General features: G+C 37.6%; 2 protein-coding genes across 4 annotated transcripts in view; one reads left to right on the top strand and one right to left on the bottom strand.

Annotated features, from left to right (window-relative positions):
* The window catches only part of SGCG (sarcoglycan gamma), a 454763-nt gene that overhangs the window by 165533 nt on the left and 266323 nt on the right, over positions 1 to 22907 (top strand). The window lies entirely within an intron of this gene.
* PDS5B (PDS5 cohesin associated factor B) overlaps positions 1 to 22907 on the bottom strand; it is a 197835-nt gene that overhangs the window by 25647 nt on the left and 149281 nt on the right. For all 3 annotated transcript variants that reach the window (XM_066234440.1, XM_066234439.1, XM_066234438.1), the window contains exons 22-25: positions 14650 to 14718; positions 12895 to 13031; positions 8646 to 8769; positions 2431 to 2635 (exon numbers count right to left, since the gene is read on the bottom strand). In XM_066234440.1, coding sequence (XP_066090537.1) covers positions 2431 to 2635; positions 8646 to 8769; positions 12895 to 13031; positions 14650 to 14718 — 535 coding nt within the window. The remainder of the gene's footprint in view (positions 1 to 2430; positions 2636 to 8645; positions 8770 to 12894; positions 13032 to 14649; positions 14719 to 22907) is intronic.

The following is a 22907-nucleotide window of genomic DNA, read 5'->3' as shown; positions in this document are numbered from 1 at the left end:
TATTAGGAGAGACAGAAAGGCAGGGGTGAGCAGGAAGCATGAACTCATAGCTGCTTTTTGTATGTGCTTAGATCAGGCAAACCTGGTTTTTTTGTTTTTGTTTTTGTTTTTTTTCTGAAGCTGGAAACAGGGAGAGACAGACAGACTCCTGCATGCGCCCGACCGGGATCCACCTGGCATGCCCACCAGGGGGCAATGCTCTGCCTCTCTGGGGCGTTGCTCTGTCGCGACCAGAGCCACTCTAGCGCCTGGGGCAAAGGCCAAGGAGCCATCCCCAGTGCCCAGGCCATCTTTGCTCCAATGGAGCCTCGCTGCGGGAGGGGAAGAGAGAGACAGAGAGGAAGGAGAGGGGGAGGGGTGGAGAAGCAGATGGGCGCCTCTCCTGTGTGCCCTGGCCGGGAATTGAACCTGGGACCTCTGCACACCAGGCCAACGCTCTACTACTGAGCCAACTGGCCAGGGTCCAAAGTGTTTTTATATTTTAACTGAGATCAGCATATCCCAGAAGAGGTCTGAATTCCAACCCTAGTTTAATAGTGATTCAAAAAGACCAATATTCATATTCTGTACAATTCCTTTTATATTTTCTACTTTCACAATATAATTTTAAATTAGATGTTCAACCTGGAGTATAATAATGTATGTGTCAAATAAGGCAGCAAGTTCTTATTTCTATTCCTAAACTCAAAGAGAGTAATTTGTGTGTAATAGCCTTCATTTTTTTAAAAAGGATTTAAATTACTGATTTTACAGAGAGCGAAGGGGGGATGAGAAGTATCAATTCTTGGTGCTTCACTTAGTTGGTTCATTGATTTACTTGTCGTTTGTGCCTTTACTGGGCAAGGTTGGGGTTTCAGACCCACAACCTCACTGTTCCAGGCTGACACTGTGCCAGCATAGGCCAGGCTATAATAGCCTTCATTTTAAGGCAGGTATAGGAGAATAAAGTATCAAGGTTCAAAATTCAATGAAATTCAAGGTAAAATCTTATCAAATATTTATTGACTGCTCACAATTTTTAAGGCTTATTATTTTAAATATAAAGATGAATAAGATTAGACAAAGCCCTCATACTAAAGCATAAACAGAGACAGAGGCTATCTTTCAATGCAGTAGGCGTCTGACAAGAATAGCTAACGGCCACTGACTACTTCTTTGGACCATACATTATGCCAGGTGCCTTACTTATGTACCGTTTTAATCCTCTTAACAACCAAAAGAAATGAGTGTAATTACACCAATTTTACAAATAAGGATATTAAGGCTCAGATTGCTTCAGTCACGTGCCCAATCAGTAAATGGCAGAAGTAGGACTTGACTCCAGAGCACTAGTATTGTCCAAGGTGAGGAACGAAGAACAAAAAAAAAAGATCCCAGTGATGCAGTAAAAGGTGAAAACCACACTCCCTGGTTTTATCTGTCTGCCTGGAAGGGGAGACAACTTCCAGATAGTGCTGACAAAAGAAGAAAAAGATAGCTGTGCAAATTTCAAATAGAGAGTACAAGGAACACATAACTGATAGTGGGGAGTGGCTAGAAAGAAAGCATGAAATCAGGCTGAGTCAACTCTAAAGGGCCATGTTATTGAGTTTCAACTTGATCCTATGAGCAATAAAAAGAAAATTAGCACAGATTTCAAACAAGGCAGTGATATGATGCAATCTGTTTTAGAACACTATGTGGCACAGCTGGAGGTGGGTTAGAGGCAGAGTAACATTTACAAGAGGGAGGTAGTTGCAAGTATATACACTAATCCAAGGGAAATCCAGCAGAGTAGGACAGTTGAGGAGAGATGTTCAAGATATCCAGAGGAAGAATTAAGAATTTAGTGACTGATGAGAGAGAAATAAAAGATATGAAGAATGTCTCTGATTTGTAACTTGGATACATGGATATATTTTAATAGTGTGAAATGTATCAGAAGTCAGAGGCACAAAATCTAACCTTTCAGTTTAGAGTTAAAGACGGGGTAAAGTGAGCAGATTAAAATGCACAGACAGCCCACATTAATGTCAGCTACAGATGACAATAATCAGCACAGACCAAAGACCAGTATATTTTTAAACTAAAAGAGAGCACTCAGACAATCTATACAAATGTACACATTTTACTGTCCTATTAAAAGTACCTCCACCCAATGTACTGCTTATTTCCTTAGCCATTTCATCAGTTACAAAGAGAAAGAGAGAGAGAGAGAGAGAGAGAGAGAGAGACAGAGAGAGAGAGAGAGGGAGATGGGTTAATATTTAAATACTCATGTATTACTATTTTAAAAATAAACTTTTTAAAGATGAAGCTGTTACTGAGAAATAGTAATATTTATTTAATGAGAGGCGATTGGAATATAATGATAACAGTAACATCATTCTGTGTTCTATAAAATGAAGCGGCCGTCTGAAAAGGTAGATTTTCATTTTCGTGCGTGCTTACCACTAACAGCTGCGTGCTGCTTCAGATACTCGCGCCTTACGTTTATGTTCTTTACCAGACACTGCCTGGCGTGAGCTCTTCTCTCCTTAACAGGGTCCTTTGCACAAAGGGCACAGATTGCCATATATTCCAGCGGAAGCCGTAATCGGGAAAGGCCTTTGTGAAGTTTTTGAGCAAATACTTGTCTTACTTGATAGCATTCATCCTGTGAATACAATTATTCTACATGTTACCCACATGGCGGCAAAGAGCAACTTCAGACACAAACTGCAATATCAAGTTCATCCACAATCACAGCTTCCACTCACAAGACTGCAGTGTTGTTAAAAGTTAATTTCAAGGCTGGAGTATTTACCTAGACCCTAATAACTATCAGTTACAAGAGTCAGAAAATACTGAATATAGTTTTAAAACAGACAGAACTCATGAGTATCAACCCACTCTAACTTAAATAAGGTAGGACAAAAAATAAAGTTTAAATACTGTCTCATGTAGCGTTTTGATTTAGCAAGATAAAACTCTAATTTACATATTTTGGTTCTGTCATTTAAAAAACTACCTGAATTGCCTGACCAGGTGGTGACGCAGTGGATAGAGCATGGGATTGGGATGCGGAGGACCCAGGTTTGAGACCCGGAGGTCACCAGCTTGAGTGCAGGCTCATCTGGTTTGAGCAAAGCTCACCAGCTTGGATCTAAGGTCGCTGGCTCGAGCAAGGGGTTACTCGGTCTGCTGAAGGCCCCCGGTCAAGGCACATATAAGAAAGCAAACAATGAACTAAGGTGTCTCAACGAAAAGCTAATGATTGATGCTTCTCATCTCTCTCCGTTCCTGTCTGTCTGTCCCTATCTATCCCTCTCTCTATGTCTCTGTAAAAAAAATAAAAATAAAATAAAAAAATATATAAAAAACTACTTGAATTAATATGCACAACTCTGAAGGCAAGAGTTAACTAATCAACTTCAGAAATGCCTAACAACTTCCTGTTCTGCATCCCTGCCTTCCTTACACCTGGCCCTCTCCTAAAGTGCCTGCCTCCACTCTCCCAGCTCCCTCCTGTCCAGCTCAGAAGGCGCCTCTACCCTCCAGAATCACTGTAATCTTTATCCTGTATCCACCAGTGCTCCCCCAGCGCCCTGTATAGGTCTCCAGCACAGCAGTAGGTAGACAGTACTAAAATGACTATTTATATGTGTCTACCCACCACTGCTCATTCCCTGAAGACAAGAACTATAGTATGTCTTGATTCATCTTTATGCTGCTAACCCTAGCACAGTATCTGGTACATACACTGTCAAAACTTATTCTAAACTAGGAAAAAGCTTGACATGACTTTTGAGTCATATGTGAGACATACAGAGACCTTCATAATTATACTTTACCCTCCACCAATTAACACAGGGTGTGCAGTGTCTCATATTTTTGCAACTTTATGTATATTGTTTCTTTTATTTTAGAATGTTCATAATGTTCTTTTTTAAAACCAAGGTACAGTCGTCCCTCACCAAATTGCGGTTCACTTTTTGTGGTCTCACTGTACCGATTTTTAAATTGTATGAATCTAATTTTGTATAGATTTTTTGCTATATCGTGGGATTTTGCGGTATATAGTTATTTTATGTTTATTATTTTAATTATGTTAGCGGTAAAATAAGCAATGTAAGTGTTGTAAAGGTTAACAGAGTGGGAAAGATTTATAAGTGTGTGAGGAAGGTTTATATAAAGCCTTAAATATATATATAATATACATATTTATATATATAATTATATATAAATAATAAAATAAATATAAGGTCGTTACTTTGTGGATTTTCGCCTATTGCGGGGAGTTCTGGAACCTAAGTAATCCCCGTGATAGACGAGGGATCACTGTAATAATATCTTGCCCTTATCTTTAAATCCTTACTTTGTGTATCTTCCTTCACTTAAACTTGAGTTTCTAATGCCAAATACCTACTTTTACAAAAGTACTCTAGTTTTTACAGAAATATTGCCTATTATCTATTCTCAATCTCAATAAAACAAAGTTAACTTCACTCCTCCAGTATCATTCTCATGAGGGAGAGGAGTCTTCATTACCAATTATATATTATGAAAATAAGGAATTACAATCTGTATAAATCAACATATCAAAATATATTCATAAGTGAACAGACCACTCATTAAAAAATTAATCTTCAAACCCTCCCCTACTTAGGTTTCCTAGCAAAACCATGTTTTTGTTCCTCTCTCACTAACTATTCAGGATCCAACAACACAAAGCATGGCAAAAATAGTAGGATTCCAGAAGTCATTCAAGTAATCTTAGAGCTGTCAAATCATCTGCAAGGAAACTGACATAGTTAACCAAGGAAAGAGGAGACATTGACAAGAATGATGCACAAAGGTACATCAATCAAGAGAGAATTGTCTGAACAGATTTAAAAAGCTGTGTTCCTAAAATTTGACGAGGTCCTCAAATGTTTGTTTTTTCTGCAAAGTAATTATCCTTTTGGCTATATTATAAAAGTTAAATTTAAAGGATAGAGTATCATAATTTTTATTCAGAAAAAACACTCAAAAAAAGCAAGCCCTTGATATGATCATAACCAATAATTGGTTGAATACTAAAAAAAAAGATATCTAATACCACAAAATATATTTCCTGAATATAAAGTTGGAGACAGAACTTTATTCACTACTGATTATGAATAAAAGTCTTAACCCTAAGTAGTCTGTATCTTAAGTAAATTTACTTTTCGTGGCCTTTTCTAGTACAAATTATCACCAGAACTACTTCTAGTATCTTGTAAACAGTTCAATTACTGTATTGTCAACACTTACTTATATTTCTGTTTTCCTAAGTATTTTTTCCTCGTGAACTATAACCATGACACTCATTTTTATATTTACATAATCTAATACAATGCATAGCACACAGCACAACATGGAGATTTTTCATGAATTGCAATCAAATGTTAAATTAGCTTAGTAATTGTTAAAAATGTTAAGATTCATATTATTGAATCTCTTGCTCAAGATTTACTTTCCATTTCAACACGTAACAAGGGTCTCCAAAATAAAATATACCTTTAAAAAATTCAAAACAAGTTAAGAGATAAACCACAGGTACATAAATAGCTAACGTACAGGCATGCACATATCAAGAGGACTGCAGACAAAACTGGGTAGCGAATCAAAAGGACACTACGCTGTAAGAAACAGAGTTTTATGCAGAAAGACTGTGCTTGAGTCTTGCTTTGCAAAAAGGGCTCAAATGTGAGTGTGTAAAAATAGAGGGTGATGAAAAAAAAAGTTTGACTTCACTGAAATGAGGGTAAGTACAGGGTAATGTGTGAACAGCAACTTTTCAAATATATGCGATTTTTTTCTTTTTTATGAATAAGGTTCTAGATATTTTTGAGTGGGAAATAACATGATCAGAACTGTGACAGGAACTAAACCAGTAACAGAGAAAGTCTCACAATAATTTAGGTGAGAGCTAATGATGGTTACAGCAATAAGAATGGTTAAGAAGTATGAATAAAAAAGATATAAAATAGATATCAGAATTATCTGTACCTTTGCTAAGAGGTCTAAGGACAAACAAATAGTCCAATAAAAATCATGCTTGTAGGTCTCAGAAATGCCATTCAGATTTATGTAAGGCTTACTGAGGCTCTACATGTCAGAAAAGAATAGATTTGGCAAAGTATGAATTCAGTCTTACATTCACAGAACATAAAGTTTTGAAAATTCTGTTAAGCAGTGGAAGTGGGCCCAAAGAGTTACATGTTTAATGTTGGCAGTACAAGAATCACATACCGTACATAGAAAATGGGATGGCTGAAGAATATGGGGGCAGGTATGGGAGGACAGGTGCAAGTTTACAGTTGCTCATATGGAAATAATACAATAATTAATAAACAATACAAGAATAAACTGTGTTTCACATACAACTGTAAACCAACAAATGCCCCACCCTGTGCAAGTGGACAAGTTCATCATGGATAGAACCTCCTAAAACGCATACATTTCAAAGTAAAGAGAAGAGCTAGAAAATGTAGTCAGAGAAGTACAACAAAAATCAGGAGACAAAGACCAAATAGTATTTCAAGAATAAGCTGTGTCAGATGATGCAGAAAGCACATGTACAATATAGACTAATGGCACTGGATCTGGGGACTCTAATGTAACATTTCTGAAAAACAGTGCAGGCAAAGGAGTAGTGAGGAGGGAGAGGGTAAGAGGGTAAGAGACGAAAATATGAATTACTCTTTCCTGAGGTTCAAGATTTAAAAAGAGATAGGCATGTGGTTTAAAAGATTATGGAAAAGTTTAATTTAGAAGAAAGGAAGATAATTTCATGTCTGTAAATTGTGAGAATATGCTAATAACTGAATTTAATCATTAACATATGTTCCAGTCAACAGAATTCCAAAGCAATTTTATAACTTCGGCAATGTGAACTTCTACCTTAGGAATTTAGTTACGGAGATAGTACTATAATAACAAATTCTGGCCTAAAAAGGAGTCTCTAAAAGTTACTAAGTGTGAATGATTTTTACAAATAGTGGACATTTAACAAATGGTTTGCACATACTTATTACACTAAGTTTCAAACAAAGACCTTTCTACCTGTTTCCATATTTTCTTAGTTTTTAAAAATTTTTATACTTTAATATTGATAGCAAAAATACCCTAAGAAATAGCAGACAAAGAACCTGATTAATTAATAAAATACAAGTACTTTCCATTTAAAAAAAGTTACATAGGTCATTTTCTCCTAGAAAACTTTACACTTTTTAAACAAATTTTACTTTCTTGCAAAACAAGATGATCTCCAACATTAAATGGAAACAAAATCAGAAAATTATGGGCTCCCCAAAATCTCATTTCTCAAATAGTTTAGTCTAATATCTGAATAACACCAAAACTAAAACAAATTATACAAGATCTAAAATAACATTTAAAGACTGAAGTACCAGAAATTGACAAAATAATACTAATTATAAAACATATGACTATGTGTAAGGGTTAAACATAAGCTGCAATGTAAAAATAAGCAGTAGAAAGAAGGGGACATGGAAGAAAAACTACCATAATCCCTGAAGCAATTGTCAAATTCTTATAGTTAAGACAATCAGAAAATAAACAGCAAAACTAAGTGTAAAATAAACAAATTATAAAAAATTCAGATTATATTATCTTTACTATTATGAAAGTCCTTTTTCATTTAATTTTTATAAACGATACTAAATATTTCTAAAGTAATATAGTTCAAATACTGTATGTTACTCTAATCTGAAATCCTTAAGCCAAACACACACCCATTAATATCACTTTTAATAATTTGAAATTTTAACTCAGTAATAAGGAATGCTCCTAGCCTAAAATTAATCTATACCATGTCCTTATAAAACTGTAAATTTCTATAGATTATTTTCCTTTTAAAAACCAAATACATTCAAGCCTCATTATTCAAACATTCTGCACTTGTAAATTTACCTAGTCACTAAAATTTATTTGTAACCCCAAAATCAATACAGGCAACGCTTTCATGGTCAATCCTGGGTGATTACACTGACAGCAGAAAGCCCGCCACACTCAGCAGGGTGCACCAGGCCAGTGTGGTGTCTGCTTCTGCTCCCACGGCACAAACAAGTGGCTGTTGCTGGTCTACATAGTGCCATATTTCTCACATCTCTGTACTTTGAGCTGGTGACTTTGCTGTTTAAATTAGCTCCCAAGCATAGTGCTGAAATGCTGTTGACTATTCTTAACAGCAAGAAGGAGGGAATGTACTTTTTGGAGAAAGTATGAGTGTTAGATAATCTTCATTCAGACCTAAGTACAGTGCTGTTGGCCCTGAGATCAATGTTAATGAAACAACTAAATGATAAGGTGCCTTTAAACAGAAACACATGTAAAACAAGGTTATATATTGACTGACTGACAACAATGTTGTGACATGAGGCTTGCATGAACCATTCCAGTATTTTCCTATGAGCAGTGGTTCAATATTTGTTAATTCAGTACTTGGACTGATTTTGTAAAACAAGAATCAACTGTACTATGTTAGCAACTCAAAAGTCAAATGATAAAGTTTAAGAATTCTGAAATGTTTCTCATGCATAAATTGTTCAAAAGGAGACATAAACATTTAAGATTTTTATCTCTATATCACAGTGGAGTTAAATGACAATTCTATAGTTCTATACAGCCATTTTCCTTACATTGATAGCTAATGCACACAGCTGATACTGTTCTAATGTGATGATTTCATGGTAACAGGGTTCCTGTGCCAGCTTCACAATAGCACTCCCAGCAGCAAGTCTCAGACGTGACATATCTGGTTTGCTGAAAAAAGAAGAAAGAATGTAAGTTAGATTTCTAACTATATGCACAAAAACATTCCTGCTTTGTATATCTAATTTTACAAAAATCCCTCTAGGTAAAAAAAAAAAAGGGTAGAAAACAGTTTAGTGATACTGAACACCATATTATATTTATTTAACTTAGGAAGATAGTGTCCAATACTACAAAATCCTCTTAAACGTTAAGTCTCTGCTAAAATCATTTAATTCTCTCATCCTACAAAAACAGCTTGTAGCCAAGCCTAGAAAAAATAAAAACAATTTGTGTATGGAGTTGTTAGGTGCTAAGTGTTCCACTGTGGGTTATTTTAGGATCTGTTTACTTATAAATTAGGCATAAAAATGTCTTAATGTGCTAATTATAATTCATCAACTAAAACTAATATGTTAAGTACAAAATAAGGAGAATGAAAGCAGGTGTAGTGGACAAAACATTACTATTTTTATCTAGAATCCAACTTTTCAGACAGCACCAAGAAGCTCCTTTAAGTTTAAGAAAAGAAAACAGGCCTTGGCCAGTTGGCTCAGTGGTAGAGCATCGGCCCAGCGTGTAGAAGTTCTCGGTTCAATTCCTGGTCAGGGCACACAGGAGAAGCGCCCATCTGCTTCTCCACTCTTCCCCCTCTCCTTCCTCTCTCTCTCTCTCTCTCTCTCTCTTCCCCTCCTGCAGCCAAGGCTCCATTGGAACAAAGTTGGCCCAGGCACTGAGGATGGCTCCATGGCCTCCACCTCAAGTGCTTGAATGGCTCCGGTTGCAAAGGAGCAACACCCCAGATGGGCAGAGCATCACCCTATAGTGGGCTTGCCAGGTAGATCCTGGTTGGGCACATGTGGGAGTCTGTCTCTCTGCCTCCCTGCTTCTTAATTCAGAAACACACACACACACACACACACACACACATTTGCTAAATGGGACACATTTGAAAAAGTAGTAAATTCTTGAATGGCTAAGACATCTAAACAACACTTCCTAATTTAGTGAAGTTATACTTACTAGATCAATTATAGGAATCTTGGACTAACATATGGATGGAAAGCTGTAACTTAAATCTTCCAAGAGCTGGTATTCTAAGACTATAAAAATACTGGCTGAATGCATGACAACATTAACACAGTCTGAGGCTCCTGGTTAAGATGGTGGCGTAGGTAAGCGCGGTACTTGCCTCCTCCCACAGCCATGTCAAAACTACAAGTTACAGACAACCATTCTTCAAAACCACCTGGATCTGGCTAAACAGAAGTCCTATAACTAAGGATAAACAGAGGCACCCACACTGAGACTGGCAGGAGAGGTGGATGCAGAACAAACTGGTTCCACACCCATGTGTGGTGGTTGAAGACTGGGAGGAGTATCTCAGCTGTGCACATCCCTCCTTCAGAGTCCCAACTCCATACCAGGCTCCCCCAGCTCAGGGTTTCAGTGCCAGAAAAAGACGTTTCCATAACATCTGCCTGTGAAAACCAGCGGGGATTGTGGCTGAGTGTGAGGGAGAGCTGCTGGAGTCCCAGGTGTTCCTCTTAAAGGGCCCAAATACACTTACTCGGACTTACGAGCTCAGAGCCCCAGCAGTGGGGCAGCAGCTCAAAAGGTGCCAAGAGCATACAGAAAGGAACTACAGTAGACTGTCCAGCATAAAGGCAAGGGCTAGAGGGACAGCTTTCTCCCAGACAGAAGTGCTAGCAGAGCCCCCCCCCCCCAGGGGGAGTCCTATCTCAGTCCCCATCAAGCTGGCTCACACTGCTCGCCCTGCTTATTCCCTTAGACCCCTCTACCACACTTGCTGGCCTAGCCATCAGGTGGAGTCCTATCTCAGTCCCCATCAAGCTAGCTCACACTGCTCGCCCTGCTTATTCCCTTAGACCCCTCTACCACACTTGCTGGCCTAGCCAGGCCATTCCCAGTCGCTTTCCCACACAAACGGCCTTGGCTAATTTGTCTTGGCTAATACTGCAGACTTTCCTAATTCTCTCAAACTTGCAGCATCTGGTCTCGGTGTGCCCCATACCTCTTGATAAGTGGCCCCAGGCCTGGCACTAGCAGAAGATGGTCTTGGTTTGCACCATGGACTGTTCTGGACACCTCTAAGCCCAGCACAAGTAGCCACTGTCTGCAGATCACTTTGTAGCTCGTAGCCCAGGGCAGGGCACAGGCACTGGCTGATCTTGGCTTTCAGGCCCTAGGGCCAATAAACCACATGTGCAGTTTTGGACCACCCCAAAGACCCACCCACCACCTACAGGAGCAACAATCAGGGAGTGGACTCTGTGGGCATCAGAACCCCACTGAAGCAAGTCCTGCCCCATGGGGTCGGCCCCTGAACAGCAGCTCCTCAGCGGTGATCAGCGGTTGCCGCCAGTCCTCCCAGACAACATAACTTTGTAAATGTCTAATAATTGTGCTGTACTCCTGAAACTAATATAATATTGTATGTCAACTGTAACTGAAAAATAAGTTACATGTCCCAGGGGAGCTTTTCAGTTCATCCACAGCAACAGTCTAAGAGCTCTTATGACATAAGTCACTCAGCCACTGAAAAGGGAGTCTTTTTCTTGCTGGAGTTTATTTAATATAAATAAACAAAACTATAATTAAATACTTTACAATAAAGATTTTGAAAATCAGGTTTCTATATAAAACCTATTTAAAATGCAGAACCAGTGGAATTCACATATATTTGCAGAAGTCAAGTACCCTTTGATTTTAAAGAAATACCAGTAATAAAAACCAGGTGAGTTGAGATCTAAATATGCACATGAATAATGTAATTAATAAGTTTGAGATAAAAATGTATTAATACTAGAAATTTTTCCTCCAATTATGTATTAATAATTACATGCCTAAACAGTGAATTACTTATATGCTTGAACACTGGCATACATGAGTAGAGAGGTAAAGGCAACTAATTAAGACCAAAAGAAGGACATAAAAGAATTGTATACATGGAACGCTTGATCAACTTTTATTTTTATTTGGTTTGTTTGATAAAAATGTGCTATTTTTAATAGACTTGCAACCAGGGGAGAAACCAGCAGCAGCAGTTCGTCCTGGGCTGATCCCCAGAACCTGTCTCCCAGGCCCCCTTTTTTCTGACTTTCCGGTGAGACAAGGCAGCCCTGCCTGGGCTCTCTTGTTGCTTCTTCTATTCTAGGCCCTTCCTTGTTTCACCGTCCCCAGCTGGGTAATAAATGTTCTCTCAAAAAAAAGGTCTATGCAAAAAGTACAGTATGAATAAAACACAGGTGGCAATCATCCTTTTATATCTTGTCAGTAAGACTTTAAGCTAGATATATTAATAGGAGAAGAGTTATTCTCTTATGTTTATTACCAAAGAGTCTAAAATGTCATTTGTATTTTCACAGAAGATAAATTTCTAAATTTTACCTAACCCTTACACATAATAATCATTGCCATCATCTATACTTCTAATTAGTATGGGCTTGGCAGTGTTTTAAATACCTTAAATATAATAACCTACTTAATTATCATACCAGTTAAGTGAGATGCCATATAATCATTCTCTAGAAGGAAACTGAGGTACAGAGAGGTTAAAGTAACTTGCTAACGGTCACCTAGCTAATAAGTGATGGTACCAGGATTTGATCTGGGCTCCAGAGGGCTGTGTTTCCAATCACTATTCTGTATTACATCTTTTAAACAAACAAAAACAACCAAAAGATGTGTTTTACATAATTTACATCAAGTGCACTTTTAAAATGTATATATCTTATACTTTTGAAAGTATAAATGTGTATGTATTTATACTTTTGAAAGCAAATTCAATAAGTTGCCTTTTATCCACTGTTCTTTTTCCTTTAGACATTAATTAACAGGAATATAAAATATCACTTACTTATTGGTACACTAACATTTTCATATTTAGGTATTCAAAGAAGCAAATTGTATTGTTTAAAATAATTATAGTAATACCTTGCACTAGATATGTGTCCGCCATTATGAAATAACCACAGCACGAAGCCATATTACAATAAACATATGTACATACCTACAATGCAAACTAATTATTTTTGTAAAAAACAGTCAACAATTATACCAGATGCTGAAATACTGTGCAATCCAAAAAACTCATAAATAGTAGTAACTTCATACCTAATTTTCCCCTGTTCTGTTAAGTCTCCATCACTATGTAATATTGTTGTTAGTAATCTCAAGGTAGAAGTTCCTGATTTACTGTGATTATTCTTCATTCCAAGTAGCCATCGAACCATCATTTTAATAGCTTGAATCTATTTAAAAGACAAATTGATAAATGAAACACTAATTAGAATGTCTTTATCAAGCTTTAAACATGAAAAGAGTTTTAAATGGGTGCCTTAAAAAAAAAGAATTATTCTTTTCTGCATATATGTGAAGATAACTTTGAATATTTTATTAAACATGCTTCACCCCTCCACCAGGCAATTGACAAATGAATGATACAAAAAACTGGTTCTTTTCATATTTAAAAAAATTTTCCCCAACACACACTACCCTTTATAATCCTAAGTAAAATCATTACTAACTACCCTAAGGCAGAAAAGTTGTTTCAAATTATAAATTACATTCAATCTTTTGTGTCTGAGAGATGATACCATTCACCTTTGTACTACATTTTATAATTATGATGCAACTAAAGAACCTAAATTGTTTAAAATGACCCCTTTTGAAGGGGTACATATTATCTTTTTCCCCCCACTCATTAGCTTAGCTTTTAACAGCTCTAAGTCACAGGGGATAAGTGGGTCTGAAACAGTGGCATATGTCAGACCCCCTTAAGATCCCTTTCTTAGGCCATTTGGTAGGCATAAATGGCCTGTCTTCCAGTCCAGTGCTGCTCAACTATACAAAATTGGTGCTTGGGACCAACGCTAAGAAAACAGGTTTATACTGGAACTTAAGGTATCAACCATCAGGCGTGCTCTCCCTCCCTAAAGCATACCCAAGCCTTTCCCTTTGCCTCTTCTTCCCCCACAGGCGTGCATCTCCTAAACTCTAAGGGTCCCCAAGAGACTTGCAACCAGCGAAGCAATGGACAACCTGTCTCCTAGGCCCCTTTCTTCTGACCTCCCAGTGAGCCAAAGCACCCCACCTCTCCTGCTGCTTCTTCTATAGCAAACCCGTTTTACTGTCCTCAGCTTTCAGAAACATACTCTAAAAAAATATATCAGGCAGCATTCAATGCTCAAAGAAGGGATGCTCTAAAGGTCTACAGAAATAGTATCAGAATCTGAAGCTGGAATAACATGAGGTAGTTAATAATATAAAATATAAACACCCCCTCCAAAAGGGTTTACAAGAAATTACAATTAGAAAAACAACAATATTTAATATATTTGTTCCTGGTCTTTACACCTTGGGCAGTGGGCTGAGGTAGGTCTACAATTACACTGTTGATGGTTTTAGGAAATTTAATATGCTCTACACTGATGATGAGCAATTTTTTATGTATAAATCACTCACAGGCTGAATTTCTCAAAAAGATCAAAATAAAAAATTTTATTGACTCCTATGGGAAAGATAAATAATTGTCAAACCTGAAAACCCATCTCTACTGAAACAGAAGAACGTATGTAAGAGAAGCAGCACTGTCTCTGCCATTTAAGGTTGGCACCTAAGAAGCAGCAGCACGGAGGTAATTTACAAACCTTTTCTTTTCCAGTTAGCCTGCAGCTGACGACCCTCAAGGCCTCGGTTTTCTCATTATTGCCTCACTCTCCCACAATACATGGGTTAATGCTACACAATAAATGTAAAAACCTTAGTGATTTGAACAGCAATCTTTATAACAAAAATGGAAAATTTAACAGCTACATTAAGAATACATTAAATATCATTTGAATCAATAAATCTATACTCATTACTCACTTTGACCATTGTCTCGGGAGAAACTTCCTCATCTGGAACCCAAAGCTTAGTTGTCTTTTTTCCTGGAAGCTAAACAAAAATTAAGGAATTTAAAATGTAAACATGAATTTTCATGTTTAATTAATATTTAGTGAATGAATGAAAACTTTATCTTCTGGAGTGACAGCCACAAAAACAGAAAAACACCTTATCTAACCCTATTCCCCCAAAATGCTGAAGGGTGTATCTCACTAGAACCGGCATTTAGCACTTACAAGTCCTCACCAGTTGGGTCTTTCTAGGTCAAAGTAGACTGACTTTAACCTCCTATGGTCGCTACCATAAATACCTGTTTTGAGACTGATTCAATATTTAAGGCACCTGGCAAGGTCTCCGATAAAAATCAATAAAGCCAGAAAGTATAGATATTAAATAAGGGGGAAGGTATACACAAAAAACCTGGAGCAGGAGAAATATTTTAAAGGTTTGCAGTTAAAGGTAAGTAACAGAAAACAAGCTTTAATACTTTCCTAGCTAAATCCCACCAAAATGTCAAACACACACACACACACACACACACACACCCAGGGTTGGGAAACAAAAACGCCCAATAGAAGACTAGATTCATAAAAAAAAATTTTAAACCACAAAATATACAGTCAAGAATTAACAGAGCTAGAAGGTTTACATCTCTATTCAAACACATATAGGATATACCCCTCAAAAAAAGTTGTATTTTTTTAAAATCAGGACAATCACAGAATCATCTTGAAATGATAAACTGCCACTAATGAAAGATGTGTACTTACAGTAGCAACCAGAAAATTAAATTTAAGGTGACAAAAAAGCCTGGAGATCCAACCTTGGAAGCCTGGAGATCCAATTTTTACCATCAGCTCCTAAGTGTTTTCCCTGGGGCAGCCTAGGAAACAGGTAACCCTCTGGCAACAGCATAGGTATCTCCAAGATTCAGAAGGCAAACTCTCCAGTCATGATCCACCCGAAAGTTTAGTGTTTAACAAGGGCCCAGCATTCCAGTGTTTCTCTTTCAGCTCTGTAACAGTGATGAAAGCAATCAATGATCAACCTCTCAGTCTCTTCCACTTTCAGAGTCAGCTCTCATGTGTATAAAAAACCATCACAGCACCACTTATATCTCTTGATTTCTCTCCTCTTTTGAAATTTTGCCCTGCCAATTCTCATTGCTTTGGTAACTGTTGTCTTCAAACTGATTTTGGAAAAATATATTGGCCCTGGGCGGTTTACGTAGCACATAGAGTCATCCTGGCATATGGATGTCCTGGGTTTGATCCTGGTCAGGACACACAAAAGAAGTGACGATCTGCTTCCCTCCCTCCTCCCCTTCTCCTCTGATGGCCAGTGGCTGGAGCATTGACCCAGGTGCTGAGGATAGTTCAGTTGGTCCAAGCATCAGCCTCAGGCACTAAAAATAGCTCAGTTGATCCTAGCATCAGTCCAAAGTGGGGGTTAGCTGGTGGGTCTTGTTTGGGGTGCTTGCAGGAGTCTGTCTCACTGTCTCCTCTCCTCACTTAAAAAAAGATATTTTGGGCCCTGGCCGGTTGGCTCAGCGGTAGAGCGTCGGCCTGGCGTGCGGGGGACCTGGGTTCAATTCCCGGCCAGGGCACACAGGAGAAGCGCCCATTTGCTTCTCCACCCACCCCCCACCTTCCTCTCTGTCTCTCTCTTCCCCTCCCGCAGCCAAGGCTCCATTGGAGCAAAGATGGCCCGGGCACTGGGGATGGCTCCTTGGCCTCTGCCCCAGAGCGACGCCCCGGAGGGGCAGAGCATCGCCCCCTGGTGGGCAGAGCGTTGCCCCTGGTGGGCGTGCCAGGTGGATCCCGGTCGGGTGCATGCAGGAGTCTGTCTGACTGTCTCTCCCCGTTTCCAGCTTCAGGGGGGGAAAAAAAAAAAAAAGATATTTTGTCCAGTCTTTTTGATTTAGTGGGAATATAGGTTCAAGACAACCCAGTCAGCTCTTGTCAGAAACAGAATTCACTTTCACCTCTTTTAATCCATTAATTTGCTTTATTTTATGTCATATTAGATATGTCCAATATACAAGAACTGGTAAAAGTAGGTTTTAAGTCATAATACAAAAATAAACTCGTGTACTCACAACTATAAACCTACTTTTGCCCACCCCTGTATATATGTAACACTTGTATCACTTGTTTTACAATAATACAATGTTTTGTTAGTTCTTGAGGTTTATAAAAATATTATACCATATATATTCTTGGGTAACACTTTTATCATTAGATATTTGTTTCTTGAATATTCCTTGATGTTAAAATTAACTGTAGTTCATTTATTATCCTGTATTATATCATTGTATAAAATAACTTATTTATTCTCTTAGTGGACAACTGAAATATTTCCATTTCTTTTCTCCTATAAATGTTTTAATAGAGGCATCCTGATACATATTAGCAAGAATTTCTCTAGATTATAGTATATGAATGAAACTAATTGCACTGTATACATGTATTTTAACTTATCGTTAAATTACTTTTCAAAATTGTTATAACTTATTTTCCAATTAGCAGTATATAACACCAATATGACAAGAATTCTTGACATATTAATTTTTCCCTTCTGATTGATATAAGTGTCTCATTCTAGTTTTAATTTGCATTTCCCTGGTTACTAATTTATTCTATATGTCTAGTCACCATTCATGCTGCCTCCTTTCCAAAACTCCTTTTAATGTCTTTTTATTTCTGGATTGTCTTTTCCTCAGAGGTTATCTTTGCACACATTAATACTTTTTTTCAGGTAAATGTCTTCATAAAATCTCATTTGTGATGTGTTTTTTATTCCCATTATGGTGTCCTTTGAACAAAAGTTATTAATTTTATTGTAGCTAAATAGATAATTTTTTTGTAGTTAATGGTACTGTCATATAAGAAATCCTTTCCTACTTCAATGTCATCAAAATATGTTCTTCTTTAGAAGAGTATGTTCTTCTAAAAGTTTTAAGGTTTTTTTTCACAATTAAAAATTTAATCCCTCTGGAACTGTTTCATTTGTTTTCTCTCTATGCTCTCACTTAAGGATTTCCTTTCTTTTTACTTCCCTTGGGACAGCACAATTTCCGGAATACTCTCTTCTCCTTCTAGCTGTTTGCAGTGCTGCCACTCATACCACATATCAACTCTGTTCTTTCCATTGCTTTGTCTGCTACTTCACAAGGAGTCTTTCATAGAGGTTTTATCATTTTCTCTGTAAAGAAAATTTAAAAATTTCTTTTGTCCAACTCTGTTAGGTACTTTGGTTATTTAAGTTAGGTTTTATAATCCTGGCTGGTTGGCCAGTGGTAGAGCATCAGCCTGGCATGTGGATGTCCCAGTTTGATTCCTGGTCAGGGCATGCAGGAGAAATGATCACCTGGCTCTCCACCCCTCCTACTCCCCTTCTCTCTCTCTTCTCCTCCTGCAGCTATGACTGGACTGGTTCAAGTGTATTGGCCCTTGGCGCTAAGGATGGCTCCATGGAGCCTCTGCCTCAGGCACTAAAAGTAGCTGGGTTGCAAGCATGGCCCCGGATGGGCAAAGCACTGGCCTCAGATGGGGTTGCTGGGTGGATCCAGGTCAGAGTGCATGTGGGAGTCTAGTCTATTTTTCCTCCTCTCATTTGGAAAAAGAACAAAAAACAAACAAACAAATAAATAAATTAGGTTTTATGTTTGTGGTTAATTTGGAAAATTACTTTGTAGTTTTGATTTTATATCCACCTTTCCTATTAAACTTTTTAGTTTTAATCATATTTATGAAGCAAATCAATTTTGATTATTTTCTAATCCTTTAATAACTTATCTATATATTCCTTATATTTGTAGATATCTTTTCAGACGAGATCGGGCGCGTTCAGGGTGGTATGGCCGTAGACAAGTAGATATCTTTTCTATACATTCTTTCCACTTCATCCTAATCTCAGTTTTTGAAAGTGGTATATTCATGTCTTCTGCAGTGATGATAAAATTTTTTGCTCAGCGGCCCTGGCCGGTTGGCTCAGCGGTAGAGCGTCGGCCTGGCATGCAGGGGACCCAGGTTCAATTCCCGGCCAGGGCACATAGGAGAAGCGCCCATTTGCTTCTCCACCCCCCACCCCCGCCTTCCTCTCTGTCTCTCTCCTCCCCTCCCGCAGCCAAGGCTCCATTGGAGCAAAGATGGCCCGGGTGCTGGGGATGGCTCCTTGGCCTCTGCCCCAGGCACTAGAGTGGCTCTGGTCGCAGCAGAGCGACGCCCCGGAGGGGCAGAGCACCCCCCCTGGTGGGCGTGCCTGGTGGATCCCGGTCGGGCGCATGCGGGAGTCTCTCTGACTGTCTCTCCCCGTTTCCAGCTTCAGAAAGAAAAAAAATAAAAAAAAATTTTTTTCATATTTTTTCAAAAATCATTTTTCTTTTGGTTTTTGATATTATTCTGCTAGTTGTATAAATGTTCATAGATTTTTATATCTTATGATGTAAATTTTTTAGACAGTACATGAGTATCTTATTTATATCAGTATCCAATTTAAATCCATATTTTATGCTTTTCATCTTGACTGTTATAGTTTTCCATTATATTATTTTTAGATTTTATTTGTCACTGAGCTGCATCTGTTGGGTTTTATTATTTTTGAACCCACCTGACAGTCTGTTGGTATTATTAGGATATTTTTCTTTTTTCTATTTGTAAATAATTTATGCAAACTGAAATTATTTCCTGTGAATTGAATATTTCAGTGGAGCATACTTTTGATTAATTCTTTCAAAATGGTTTGTAATTTAGAAACTTTCAGGCTTGGCTATCTGCAAATATTTTCCTGCTTGTTCTTGAAGACTAAGATTCTATGTTTCAAGTCAACTGGCAGCAGAAAATCTGCAACATTGTTTTGTTGAAATCTAGTCTTGCAGCTGAGAAATCTGAAGTTGATCTGATTATTCTTTTTTGGTAGGTTGCTCCATGGAAGCTTTTGGGATCATTTGGACATCTTTAGTTCAGAAATTTTAGCATAATGTTTTCACTACGATTCCACTTCCATTATTTCCACTTTATACTTTGAAGGTACTTCTCAACTAAAGAACTGCTTCTTAAACTGTATGTAAATTTTCAGCTCTATGTGTTTGGGGAGTTTGTCTGCTGGATTTTAGAGATACCTATCCTGTTGCGAGAGGGTTACCTGAGCTGGTATTCAATTTCTGTTTCCCAGGGTGCCTCTGGAAACCACAAGTTATCAGCTGTGGATAAAAATGGCATCATCAGGCTTCCAATATTGGGATCAGCTTTTTTGTCACCTTAATTTAAGTTCTTGGCTGCCACTGTAAATTCACATTTTCCGTAGCTGTAATTTATCATTTCAGGATTATTTTGTAATTGTGCTGAAAACAAAACAAAACAAACAAAAAAACAACTTCTTTGTTGGGTGTTTCCTTTCTATATCTGTATAGAGATGTAAGCCATCTAGTTCTGTTAATTTTTAGCATATGATCTCTCTTACATGTGGAATCTAAAAGGCAGAACAAAACAAATAAAACCCAAACAATAACAACAAAAACCTAACTGGCATATGGATAACAAAGAGGTAGTTGCAAGAACAGAGGACAAGAGATCGGTGAAGGGGGCAAAGGGTGCGCCTTCTATGTATAACATAAGTCATTGAATATTACACAGTAAGTATAGTTAACAACAGTGTATTGTATATCTGAAAACTGCTAACACAGTAGATCTCCCAAGTTCTCACCACAGAAAAATAAATTTATAACTATATGTGGTGATGAATATTAACTAGACTTACTGTGCTGATCACTTCAAATACATATAAATATAGAATCATTACATTGTACACTTAAAACTAATATATGTCGATCATATAAAAAAAATTAAAGAGCAAATTTTAAAAAGTAAAAATACAACCAGCACAATGAGAAAATATATTTGCAAATACATATCTGGTGAGAGACTTATATCTAGAATATGTAAAGAACTATCATAAAGCAACAGAGAAAGGCAAAGGACTTCAATAACCACTGCTCCAAAAAAGATACAAAAATAGCTAATTAGAGAATGCCAATCAAAACCACAGTGAAAAACCACTTCATATTCACTAGGCTGGCTATAATCAAATTAACAGAAAATAACAAGTTGACAAGGATGTAAAAAAATTGGAACTTTCACATGTTGCTGGTGGGAAGGTAAAACAGTGCAGCCACTGTGAAAAACAGTCTGGCAGGTCGTTAGAAGTTAAATATAGAATTACCATATGTCCCAGCAAATCTATTCCTAGGCATATACCCCAAAGAACTAAAAATAAATACGCAAACCAATACTCAGATACAAAATTCATAGCAGCACTATTTCCAATAGTGAACTGTGGTTCAAAAGGTGGAAACAACCCAAATGTCCAACAGTGAACGAATCTATAAACAAATTGTGGTGAATACATAGAACAGAGTATTATTCAGACATAGAATACAATTAAGTACTGATACATGCTACAATGAATATGAACCTCAAAAAATTCCACGAAGTGAAAGAAACCGGACACAAAAGGTCACATATTGATTGACATTGTTCACAGAATATATTAGTGGTGAACCACTAACACAGAAAAGAAGATAGGGGGCCGCCAGGAGTAGAAGACTGGAGAGTGTCTACTTAGTGAAAATGATCTGGAACAAGACAGACATGGTAGTCGTACAACACTGTGAATGGATTAAATGGTACTTGAATTGTATAATTTCAGATAGTTCATTTACATTATTTGAATTTCATGTCGTTTAAAAAAACAAAGCAGCAGGGAAGAAAGTCTTTTCAATAAACAGTGCTGCCTGACCTGTGGTGACACAGTGGATAGAGCATCGATCTGGGAGCTGTGGGCTCATCTGGTTTGAGCAAGGGATCACAGACATGACCCCAGTCACTAGCTTGAGCCCAAAGGTCACTGGCTTAAAGCCCAAGTCTCTTGAGTTGAGCCCCAGGTCACTAGCTTGAGCAAGAGTTACTGGGTTGGCAGGAGGCCCCCAGTCAAGGCACATATGAAAAGCAATCAATGAACAACTAAGGTGCCACAACTATGAGTTGATGCTTCTCACTTCTCTCCCTTCCTGTCTTTTTCTCTCTCAAAAAAAATTTTTTAACATCTATCTCATATCATATACAAAAATCAATTTCAAGCAGACTTAAGAGTTAAATGTGAAAATTAAAACCATAAAGCTTCTACACTGTTCAACAGAACCCTCTGAGACGGTGGCAATGTTCTATGCTGTCCAATACTAGTCATATGTGGCTAACTGAGCACTTGAAAAGTGTAAACAGATTTATAATCTTATTTAGTTTAAACTTAATACGTAAATCGCTATATGCGGCTAGTATACAAGGTGGGACAAAAGTAGATTTACAGTTGTGAATATGTAAAACAGTTTATTCTTATATTATTATTTATTAATTACTGTATTACTTTTCCTATGAACTATAAAGCTACTTTTGCCCTGCCTTGTATATAGTTTTTTTCTGTAAATAAATATTTATGATAAAGTTTAATTTCTATATTAGGCACAGTAAGATATTAACAGTAACTAATATAAATAGAACAATTATAACAATATACTATTATAAAAGTTATATGAACACGGTCACTGTCTCAATGTTCCAAAATATCATATCGCACTGTACTATTAGAGCATGGAGACACTGGACAAAGGGATGATTAATACCCCAGACAGTACAGCACAATATTTCATCTTGCACAGTGCATTGCTTATTTCTGAAATTTTCCGTTTAATATTTTCAAAATGCATTTGAGTGTGGGTAATTGAAAGCACAAAAAGCAAAACTGAGGATGAGGGGGGACTACTGTACTTATAAATTGTGACAGATAAAAATCACTATTTCTTTCCCAATGTTTCCTCCTGTGGCTCTCATAATACTCTGTTGTAGGTAAGGAAAGGAACAACCACTGTCATGACGACCATATTGTGAACAATCTCGTAAGTCTTAATGTTTTAAAAAAGAGATGTCATGATCCTGGCTGGTTGGCTCAGTGGTAAAGCATTGGCCCAGGATATGCATGTCCCAGGTTCAATTCCCGGTCAGGGTACAAAAAAGAAGCAATCATCTGCCTCTCTTCCTTGCCCTCTCCCCCTTCTCTCTCTCTTTTTCCCTCCCAAAGCCATAGCTCCAATGGTTTGAATGCATGGCCCCAGGCACTCATGGTTCCATGGATCCTCCACCTCAGGTGCTAAAAATAGTTCAGTTAGGAGCATGGCCACAGATAGA

The sequence above is a fragment of the Saccopteryx bilineata genome, chromosome 6 (genome assembly GCF_036850765.1).
Source record: "Saccopteryx bilineata isolate mSacBil1 chromosome 6, mSacBil1_pri_phased_curated, whole genome shotgun sequence".
Taxonomy (NCBI): domain Eukaryota; kingdom Metazoa; phylum Chordata; class Mammalia; order Chiroptera; family Emballonuridae; genus Saccopteryx; species Saccopteryx bilineata.
The sequence above is the reverse complement of the archived record's forward strand: the minus strand, read 5'-3'. Positions and strand labels throughout refer to the sequence as shown.